The following is an 11,608-nucleotide window of genomic DNA, read 5'->3' as shown; positions in this document are numbered from 1 at the left end:
AGTTTGATCCTCGGAGTTGTTGTTGTGCCTTCATAGGATATCCTTTTGATGTCAAAGGCTACAAATTATTCGACCTCGACACCCACCAAATCTTCATCTCCCGTGACGTTATTTTTCATGAACATCGCTTCCCTTTTCATACTCCATCTCTAATCTCCAATCCAAATCCACCACTCAACTCAAATACGTTGACCACTCCTTCACATCTTCCTAATTACACATTACCTGAACCAGATTCTTTTGATGACCCCCACAATATTTCCGTGTCCCTAACTACCGAACCACAACTCATCTCCCCATCCTCAATACCTTTGCCCCCTCCACCACCCCCACTACGACGTTCCACCCGTCTACGTAAACCCCCAAACCATCTTAACCAATACCTTTGCCCCTCCACACTCAACCCACCTCCCCTACAAACCATGGAATCTTTTCAATTGCAGCAGACTCATGCTTCCACTGCTTCTTCCTTATCATTGTCCGAGGATACACCCTGCGCACCTGGTAAGCCTTTTCCTCTCTCTGCCACTCTTTCTTTTCACAAGTTATCTCCCTCTTATTTTTCCTTTGCATCTGCTATTTCTTCTTCTATTGAACCTTCTTCATATGGTGAAGCTATTAAAATTCTAATTGGTGTGAGGCTATGAAATCTAAGATAGCTGCTCTTGAACTCAATAACACTTGGTCTCTTGTTGAATTACCACCTGGCAAGCATGCTATCGGCTGTAAGTGGATATTCAAGATTAAACATAACTCAGATGTCAGTATCGAACGGTATAAGGCGCGCTTGGTCGCTAAAGGCTTTACACAACAAGAAGGACTCGACTACACTGAAACTTTCTCACCCGTAGCTAAATTAGCTATTGTCTGAACCTTGTTGGCAGCTGCATCTGTTCAAGGCTGGTACCTCAAGCAATTCGATGTCCAAAATGCATTTCTCCACGACGACTTAGATGAAGAAGTATACATGGACAAACCTCCGGGTTTTTCTAAAGGATCTGACTCACGAGTTTGTCAACTCAATAAAAGTCTCTACGGCTTGAAACAAGCCTCGCGACAATGGTACCAAAAATTTTCTACTGCTCTACTCCATTTTGGTTTTTAGCAGTCCAAAGTCGACCATAACCTTTTCACCCAACTCAAGGATGGTTCATTCACTGCCCTTCTCGTTTACGTTGATGATATCATAGTGGCCAGTTCTCACATGAAATCCATTGATACTCTTCAAGCTTTTCTCCAAGATCAATTCCAGATTAAATCTCTTGGCAATCTCCGTTATTTTCTCGGCATAGAAGTTGCTCGATCCTCTAAGGGAATTTTTATTTGCCAGTGGAAATATGCCACAGACATCTTAGCCGATGCTGGCTCACTTGGCTCTTGTCCCCTCAAAATCCCAATGGATTAAAATATCAAACTTGGCCAAGACACAGGAGAAACTCTCTCGGATCCTCTTCCTTATCGGCGCCTACTTGGAAGACTTATCTAGCTCACCATCACTCAACCAGATATATGCTACTCAGTTTAGCACTTGAGTCAATTTATGACAGCTCCTAAATCAACACACCTTCACGCTGCTCAGCAAGTCTTACATTACATAAAAAAAGCTCCAGCTCAGGGCCTGTTTTTTCCTTCCAGCTCCACACTTACTCTTCGTGCATACTCAAATTCCAACTGGGCATCTTGCCCTGATTCACGTCGATCGGTTACGGGATTTTGCATTTTCCTTGGTCGCTCACTCATCTCATGGCGATCAAAGAAACAGTCAGTTGTTTCTCACTCCTCTGCCGAGGCTAAGTATAGGGCCATGGCCACCACTTCATGCGAATTACAATGGCTGTCTTATATACTTAAAGATTTGCACCTCCCTGTGTCAATCCCAATTGACTTATATTGTGATAATCAAGCCGCGCTTCACATTGCCAAGAATCCGGTCTTCCATGACCGCACCAAACACATCGAAATGGATTGTCATCTCATTCGTGACAAAATTCAAGCTGGTTTCTTGCGGCCCTGTCCAATTCGTTCTTCTTCTCAACTTGCAGACATATTCACAAAGGCCTTGCCATCATCACAATTTCTTTTGTTACTATCCAAAATGGAGATAGAAAATATCTATTCTCCATCTTGCGGGGGATATTACAAAATAACACATCATCTATCACGTTGCCAAACAACTCAAGAAATGTAAAACAGAATGTGCAATAGACTCACATGGACAAGTAGTCATTTGTATAAATGTTTAGGGATATTTCAGTATTTTGCATTGTATAGGTTTAACTGATTCCTTCTATATATTCGTAGTCACTGTACAGCATGAAATACACAACATTTTACAGACTTATTTCCTTTTCATGCTTTGTCATTTACTATCTCTTGCTCTATTGTCTTTTCACCATTTACCATGCTTAATGTTGCTCAACTCCATTTTTGCCAACTCTGACATACCTGTTAGGCTAGAAAACTACTCTCTTCAACCTTCATCCTAATCTATATCGTTGTCATCTTCATCTCCCGAAACATCAGCTTGAATGTTCAAGTCATGAACTTTGTAATTCTCATTTGCATTTGTAAAAAATTATGGGAAACATACGGTCAATGGCCACCAAACCACGATTCTGCGGGCTAAAAATATCTGACAGATAAAATGAAGTCATGACAATCTGCCAGTTAGGCTAGAAAACTACTATCTTCAACCTTCCACTACTCTCTTCAACCTTCCTCCCAATCTATGTCGTCTCCCAAAACATTAGCTTGATGAACTTTGTAATTCTCATTTGCATTGCCTGTAAAAAATTATGGGAAACATACGGTCAATGGCCACCGAACCACTTCAGTCATTATTGTTCAATCAATACAATAATAAAAAAAAAAAAAAAAAAAAACTACTACAAAAATTAAAATTTTCATTAACGCCATCATACCGATGAACACCTAGCTTTAGCGTTCTTCGCTGGTGTCAAATTTTCAAAAAAATACCTCATATATGGAACTTTTTTCGGTCCAACTAATGGTAACATACACATTGTCACACTAATTCACCATATTTTTTAATACAGAAATTGTTTTTGCAAGTGCCTGTGCAGATGAGTGGACCAATAATGGCAGATTGAAAGATGTATCTCAAATTAGCTGCTGCTTAAAATGCGACATTAAGGTGTTGCGTGCCAACTTGTTTCCTGGAAACTTGCCCATTTTTCAAAACTAGAATCGTTTTCCCTTTACTCTGGGACCAAATGACATTTCCTCCCCCATGTGAACATGAGGCTGAGGGGAAGATCACTGCCCCCTGCATAAAATGACCAAAATATCTTGAGCAATCTTAAGACACTTTCTCCTCAATTTCTGTTACATATGCCTTCTAATAACCTACACAAGATCGTCTTTATTTCCATACAATTGTTATCGATTGATAAACACTTCTTGACCTCGACAATTGGTTGCCACAACCTAACTGACTCATGAAACATCTCCTTCACCTTAATTATATATGAAACCTTAATTATATATGAAACTTTTTCATAGCAAGGCTATTTTTTAAACAATATCACATGGAAACTTTACAGTTAGAAATAGTAAAAACTGAATACCATTATGTTGTATTAATTCTTTGTTAGCATAGACATTAACTGACTATTTATGAGATACGAAAATATACAAAAAAGAGAAAAAAACTTGAATTGAACACAGAGTATAACATTGTTATTACCTGCAACTGGAGCCTCTTCCCATTCCACATCGTCGCCCTCATCCTCCTCCCGTTTCGATTTCATTCCAACTTGGCGATTAGAAGTCATGCCAGAGATACCATTGAAGGATTGTGCATTTGACAATTCATCTTGTTGCTTGGCAGCTTCTTCTAGCTCTTGCTGCTTCTTGAGTAAGGCGGCATAGTAAGCCTTGATATACTCATCCTAGCAATTAATCAAGAAGTAGAAATGAACTGAAATCAGAAAAAAAAAAAAAAGGAAAATAAAAATAAAGGGGGAGGAGAACAAAATATTTTTTGGTATAAATAAAAACAAGATACAAAAAGAGGGTAAGGAAAAATATGATGCAGATCAAGGCAAGAAATAAACTATTAGATTCTCTGAGATGTTTCTTATTGCATGAACCTGTACATTCTTCTTATCATCATTCACGATAGTTGACTTCTTGTCATCTGAAAATTCTAAAGATGCTGAGCCGCCGTCCATGTTTGACTCCTGCTTGACCTCTCCCTGTTGCTCTTCTGACAGGTTCATTCCTTCCTTGATCATCCATGGCGGCAAAACTTTCGGAGATGCACTCTTATTTTCAGTTTTAGTATTATCTCGCTTGCCTTCAGCCCCAGAAAAGTCAACTTCAATCTGCCAAGACCCAACCATAAACTGCTCATAATTCGTCAACATTCATTTGTGAAAGATATTTTCGAAGTATGAAACTAAGGGGCTGCACACCCAACAATTAATAACAATAGATCTGCATAGACCTTTGAGTATGCATTTTTTTATGTTATAAAAATCATTCCGGGAGAATATCTCTGTATTTTACATGTTACAATATTAAATTCTGGTTATACATGAAATACATGAACTTCATAGTAAGGATCTTAAGAACCCAGACATTTTCTTGACTAGAAGAAAAATTTATATGGCTTAAAGATCAGCCATTACTAAGGATTTCATCACAACTTTGTGACAAATTAAGTCCCAACACATTTTGGACAATTTGGCCTAGCATTAGAGCAAATCAACCAGCCTAAATCAGATACCAGTATTGGAAAAATCAAGAGAAACAATGAAAAGTATATTTGGGTCTATCAGGAATCTTCCGTTCACACTGTCATAATTGCAAGCCTTATTAATGTGGTCAGAAATCCTGACAGGCACAAAATTTATCATAACACACTTAGTATGATATCAACATCATAAAAGGATAAGTATAATATCAACAATATGCTGTCAAGAAACAATGAAGGTTTGATTTATAAAAGAAACAGAAAGAAATAAACAATCAAGTTTTAGGCTCCTCCTCAAACCCCAAAAATCATACATACAAAAGGAAAAAGATATGAGGAGAAGGTACCTTAGTGTCTCCTAAAAAAGGCCCATACCCCAGCCCCTGAGAAGATCTAGAAGGATCAATGGCACTAAAATCACCATTTGCTGCACGACCAGCAGCTCTTGCTCGAGCCTCCCATGCTTGAAGACCACCAAATTCAGGAACAGGCAAGTTTTTTACTCTACAAAGTTGCTCCACTAAAGGCTTGAGTTGTACCTGCACTCGTTCCATTTTGATAATTCAAAAAAGAATGAGAAAGTACTATAAATAAGAAGTACCATAATTTTTTTTTTTAATAGGTACATAAGAAGTCCCATAACTAGCAAAGATTGCATGTCAAGTCAACTTGAAGACAAGCCTTATGTAAAAATAAATAACCATCATAACAAACAGATTGAAATCACCTAGCCCATAAAGCCGACATATGCGGTAAAGATTAGTACGATAGCCAGAAAAAATTGACACAACATCGTGCTGAGGGCCAATGCATGCGTGCTTGGCCGGGCACCCAAACACACACAAAGGATAGAGAAAGAAATGGCAACGTAATATAATATCCAGCAAAATGGTTAAAGAACATGAGGGTTGCATGAATTGCTATGAAACTACTTCTCTTGAAGGCACAAGAACTGTGCACGAAGGACAGGCTTGAAGCTACATATTTAATACAAGGGACTGCATTTCCTTAACTTATGAATAGTTCATTTAAAAGTGCAGCACTACTCCACGTACACCATCTTCCAAATACAGTATCTAATAACTAACGAAAGATTTTGTCAAGGGCCAAGAAGTCCGTTTAGGGGGGGCCAAAACATATTGGCAAATCAACAATTGAAAACAAAATAGAATACAATTTCTGAAATAGGTAACCAGGTGCTCTGTATTCGTTAGATAAATGTGTGATATATATGTAATCTTCAACACGTGCGACATAAAAGCACGTGGATATTCTGGGAGTGCTTTGACATGACTAATAGAGATAAGCCTCAGACACGACATTTTCCTACTTAGAAAGTTCCATTTTAAAGAATAATTTGGATCTGCAAATGCCTCCACTGACCACCAGAGAGCAATAACCCACATAATTCCCAAGCAATGAGCTAGACCTCAACATTTTTTTACAAGCAGTTGAAGATTTTATTAAAAAGAACTCAAAAGGCATAGCCCCTTATAACATGTGGAGGAATCTTCTTACCTCTTGTATCACAACATAAATGGTTTCAAATATTTAAAAACATGAGTACTCACCAAACAAAAACTCTCATCTTCATAAAATTGCTTAAACCCCAAGGGGCTTTTGTTTTCATCATCTTATTTTTTTAATAAGAAATTGTGGATTTTATTACAGAACAAAGGGCATAGCCCAAGTAGACGCTTCTATCATTCTTCTTTTTTCAGTTAATAACATTTGACCCCAAAGTTGAAGTGCGAATATTTAATTTCAAACTCACAAATATACATACAATAATTTGCAAACAATGTCCTTTAAGAAATATCATTAATTTTCTGACAATTAAAAAATGTAAGCATACGAAAATTGGATAACAATACCGATATTACAATGCATAACCACTTCTAACAAAACATCACAACTTAATTTATACCATTACCTACTCACAGATCACATCCAAAACATAAGTTAGCCATGAGAAAACTAAACCTCCATCTTTTGAAGCATGTGCCTCCTTGCATTGTCATATCCTTCTCCTCCTTCTTGAGAAGCTAATTCGTCACTCTCGGCCACAAGTTGCCCGTTACAACTTTCACAGTGAAAATATTCATCATCCAAAGAGATTAACCTCGCATCCAATGCGGTATACCTAAACATTTTAAGCACAAGTTCTCAGAAAATAAATTCATAGGCCTGTTCATGTGTCCGTCTATGACTTTAGTACTTTAAAAAAGAAAATCAGCAGTCATTGAGACCTTTTCCCACATTTAGGGCATATGTACTCCTGAACTGTGTTCTTGTTCTCCAATTCATCTTTCATTTTTTTCTTCATACACTGCAATCTGTACCTAACCACATCGTATATCTGCAATACATTTTTCCTTCAGGACTCTTAGCAAAAGCCAGAACTTGGTCAACATATGATTAACTATATAATGAAGGTTGAAGAACAAAGAAAAGGTTCATGTGGCCTTTTCGTCTCTATCAAGTAACTAAACATGCATTTACAAACAACAAAATTAAGAGAGAGAAAGAATGGGGAAGAAACCTGAGCATAATCAAGGCAACAGTATGAGCGAGTGCGCATCTTAATCTTTTTATCCCCCACTTTTGCTGTCTGTTGACCAGCAACTGTGGCAGCTACAGCAGCATTAAATATCTTCTCTCCCTGAGCTGTCTGTGGTAGAATATATCTAATTGAATGATTTATACTTCATACAAACGAGCCAACTTATTGGTGCATATCGAAGAACCATAGATTTCCTCCATGCAATCACAGTAAGTCACTTAGGACTTAAAAAAGGGAACCCAATATGACAGCTACTATGCATGAACTCAAGAATGAAAAGTGTGAAGCTGCAACAAAGCATGGCTGAGAGCAGATAAAACCAGAAGAAAAGCTGCTTTCCTTTTAGTGGTTGGTAAACAAAAGTGTTCTAGCAAAACCAAAAGAATACTAATACATGTGTAAGACCCGCACATAATATGGATGATGGATTATTGTGCGTAGGAAATTGGGTGTATTTCTTTTCTTTCCTTTTTTCTTCGCATGCAGGGTGATGGTAAATAATGGGACCCGTAAATATTTATATTATTGTTGGCTGTGATTTGGAGTTTTAAAAGGGTGATGGTAAGAATCGTTAAATTTATATTCTTTTTATGTTATTGTTTTGGGAAAAAAGCATTTTTGTAACGAATATAAATAAATAGACATGCTTTGGTGTTCTAATCCATGTCCACAGCTCCAAAATTGATATTTGGGGTAGGTGGACACCAACTACGAACATTATTAGAGGCTTTTCCAAGCGATTGTGATGCCGGTTCAAATTTGATATGGGCAAGGACTGAGCTTATCGAGCTAGGATTTATAAGAACATCAGAAGAGTGGTTAACAAGGTCTGGTAGCCGGATTAAAAGGATTTAAAAAAAGGCACAGAAATTTAGAAAGGAGAGCGTGATTCCGAACCTCAACTTACAACTATGGTCATTTTTTCCCTTGGTTTTATGAAGAAATTCAGGAAACCATACTTAGCACCAACGTAATGCGAGGTCGTAAACCATCGATATCACTTGTAAGAACTTGCTTAATCATCTCACTTTTCACTTCAGTTAAACTTTACCGAAACTAACATATATACATAAAAATATGAATATTGGAAAAAATATAAACACACACATATATAGCCGTATGTATATATGCATGTTGGATGATCTTAATTCTATGGGCATGATGCCATGCTTCCCGATACAACTACTTGCCGAATGTATTTTTATCAACACGAAAGTAAACAAATGAGCTAAAATCAATACCGACCTCTCTCGTATGATCTCGGGTAACCAGTTTTTCTTCCTCGAAGAATCGCAAGGTTCGACGAAGAAGTTTCAAATGTAATTTCAAGTCCTTGGCCAAATCTTCTTCTCTTGCCCATTGACGTCTGGGAATCACATAAGAAAAATGCAGCAACAACAAAAAAAAATATTGCTTCAAATTTTCTTAAATGCCCATCTGGAAGTAATTTGGTGCACTCTACCTTCCGGTTTCATCTGAACATCTTTTAGATTTAAACTCCCAAAATTTTAGTTCCAATTTCGAAACTATTGCATGCCTCATAAGAGGAACACATGTTTTTTTTAAAAACAAACAGAAAACATGATCTCAATAAATTATGAAGCAAACAAAAGTGGGGCTGAACCTAGTGAGCGCGTCGAGCACCACGACGGCGATGCCTCTGTTGTCACTCCGACACTCTTTGGGTTTATTATCCCTTTTCATCGTTATGTCATCGTAGAATGCTCTTGCTGCGAGCTTCACCAGCCTTTTTCAATTCATCCATACAAGAAAATAAGCTTTACGTAAACCTTAAAAAAAAAAAATTGACACGAACGTATTTTCTGGCAAATTTTAAGGAGGGGAAACCTCGACTTCAGGAGAGTGTACCTGTTAAAAGGTTCGACACTCATGTTCTTGGTTCTTGAAGTCAAATCAACGAAGAAAGTACTTCTAGGTTTTGGAATCTTACGCCCCTGTGCAGCAGCAAAGGTCGGAGAGTTACTTTTTATAACTTAAAACTCAACCTTTTATTGAGATATTTATAGATTCTAAAAAAAAAAAAATATTAGAATATTATAAAATTTCTTAATAAAATTTGACAATATTTAAAAATCTTCTACGAGTAATTTACTATACTTAAAAATCATTTTACCCATATTTCATAATTCTGATACTTAACTGAACAATTCTTGTAACATCTTGTTTTTAGAAATTCGGAGAGTTAGCTCTTATTATTTAATATCAATTTCAATATCACAATTATAAAATTTAGAAAACTCCATAAAATATTAATTTATTTACTCAATCCAAATATCAATGTTCCTTCATAAGAACAACAAAGAAATTCTCAATAACATAAATTAGTTTATTCTTATACATAATTTCTTTGTATAAAACTAAATTCTCATAAGCTCATATCCACACCAGTCATGCCAAATTTTTTTTTTTATTCTCATACATAATTTCATAAGTAATGCAGATAAATAACTGAAGTTGTTTCAAAATTATTTTCATAACAAAATATGCATATTTTTTCAAAATTAGTCTCAGTTTATTTTTTTTATGCAAAGTCTAGCATAAGAACCCCGCTTACCTGAACTTATTAGCTTTTTAAAATTTTTCCACAATAGTACAAAACAAAAATTAATCATTACCTATAAAATAGTCACATAATTCTCGAAAATTTTTGGTCGAACACATATTTCAATATTTAAAGCCGAAATGTTAAATTAACCTATTCTAAATTCTCATAATTTCTAAAATACCATCATTTTCCAAAGTCATCAATTATCCACTTAATATACTTAACCTAATGCCAACTCAAACACCGGTTTATTTAAGAAATAAAAACTCAACTCATTTAAAAAAAAAAAGTCTTTGTAATAAAAATAAAATATTACCCGACCTAAAATAATTTTAGAACCCGAACTCAACCCCAGATCATTTCACTTTAAAATAACTTAACATAACATACTAAAAAAAATATAAAACGAAACCTAGTTAAAATAAGCCATCTAAAATAAATCTAATAATTTTCTACCAAAAAAACTTAGGCTCAATCTAAAAATCCACCTACTGAAATATAACTTTAAAAATTTAATACTAAATAACAAAAATCTATTAAAGTAACCAACAACTTTTATTCAATATATATATGCATACTTAACTAGTTTCTTTTTAAAGGGGTTTAAAAATAAGAATTTTGTACATATCATTCCCTTCCGAAATTTATAATTTGAACAAATATATATATATATATATATATATATATATTTATATATATATATTATTACTAATAATATAATTCAATTCTTTGTCTATTTTCTTTGTAACTTATAAATATAAAATGAAGTCCTCGTACAGAAGAAGTAGATTTAACACTCATCTAAAGGCAGGGTGTTTTAATCAACATAAAGTGCAATGGACTATGGGAAGACACGGGAGCAACAGAAACTTAAGACAGTTTAAGCTTCCCGATTTAACCACGCAGTAGGGGCACGCTCACCGTGCGGGAAGGAGTTGCGCGAAGAGCTGGGAAGTGGACGGTGGATACGCGGCGAGCTGGGCTGCTGAGCACAGAGAGAGAGAGAGATGAGAGAGAGATCAACCGATGAGAGGTAGAGAGATTACGGAAGGAACAAGAAAACGCAGAGAGGCTATGCATGGGGAGGATCGGCGTGAGCTTACCAGCAGGTGGTCACGGCGGACCTCGGGTGAAACGACCTGCGTTTTCTGAGGCTCTACTGATCGACGCCGCTGTATCTCCTTGCCGTGACTGGTGGCACCGAAAAGGGGTTGAGGATAAGGCTGTCGTTGCTCTGTTTCAGGAGGCTAAAACAGGGGCTTCCACGTCAGCGACTTGTGGTGGTGTTGCCGTGCGTGTGGGTGGTTGCGGTTGATGAAAGGGGCAAGGTGTTTGTCAGATTTCGCGTGGGACTGGGCAGTGGGGATGGGCAGCTACGTGGAGGAGGTGCTTCACTGAAGCATTATGACTTGGAGTGGTGCTTGAAGAGGGGAGCAGCGAGCATGGAAGGGAAGGCTTCAAAGGAGGTTTGCGGCTTGGAGTTTTCTTCATGCAGGAGATCTAACGGTATAAATATATATAGAGAAAGAGACGGGTATGCAGTGAGAACGGAAGTGATAGAGCCGTGATGGGGTGGGATACGGATTGACAAGCAGGGAGAGTTTGAGTATCTAAATCTATTGAGAGGAAGATTTTATGTGAGAAACCGAAAGGGTAAACCGCAGAATCGTAGGGAGTGAGAAACAAATGGAGAGAAAATCGGGGGAGAAGATAAATATGGTAGCTTCATCAAAGTAGTGATAAAATAGCCGCTGTTGAAATC

General features: G+C 36.9%; 1 protein-coding gene across 1 annotated transcript; it reads right to left on the bottom strand.

The window, feature by feature from the left end:
• Positions 1 to 2,212: 2,212 nt before the first annotated feature.
• Positions 2,213 to 11,423, bottom strand: LOC122289018 (general transcription factor IIE subunit 1-like). Its single transcript, XM_043095893.1, has 12 exons — positions 10,950 to 11,423; positions 10,768 to 10,831; positions 9,150 to 9,235; positions 8,905 to 9,027; positions 8,526 to 8,646; positions 7,260 to 7,388; positions 6,967 to 7,076; positions 6,701 to 6,860; positions 5,065 to 5,256; positions 4,113 to 4,346; positions 3,707 to 3,911; positions 2,213 to 2,783 (listed from the first exon to the last, which is right to left on the bottom strand). Exons 3-12 carry the CDS (start codon positions 9,170 to 9,172, stop codon positions 2,710 to 2,712), a joined length of 1,371 nt encoding a protein of 456 aa, XP_042951827.1. The 5' UTR covers positions 9,173 to 9,235; positions 10,768 to 10,831; positions 10,950 to 11,423; the 3' UTR covers positions 2,213 to 2,709.
• Between the last annotated feature and the right edge of the window lie 185 nt (positions 11,424 to 11,608).

The sequence above is a fragment of the Carya illinoinensis genome, chromosome 12 (assembly GCF_018687715.1).
Source record: "Carya illinoinensis cultivar Pawnee chromosome 12, C.illinoinensisPawnee_v1, whole genome shotgun sequence".
NCBI classification, from domain to species: domain Eukaryota; kingdom Viridiplantae; phylum Streptophyta; class Magnoliopsida; order Fagales; family Juglandaceae; genus Carya; species Carya illinoinensis.
This window is presented reverse-complemented; position numbering and strand designations above follow the sequence as displayed.

Excerpts from the sequence above, each read along its gene's own strand:
- LOC122289018 (XM_043095893.1), bottom strand. The coding sequence starts at position 9,172 with ATGAGTGTCGAACCTTTTAACAG. Across the intron at positions 5,257-6,700 it reads ACATGCTTCAAAAGATGGAG|GTACAACTCAAGCCTTTAGT; the intron begins GTTTAGTTTTCT and ends GAACGAGTGCAG. Across the intron at positions 2,784-3,706 it reads GGAAGAGGCTCCAGTTGCAG|GCAATGCAAATGAGAATTAC; the intron begins GTAATAACAATG and ends AATTTTTTACAG.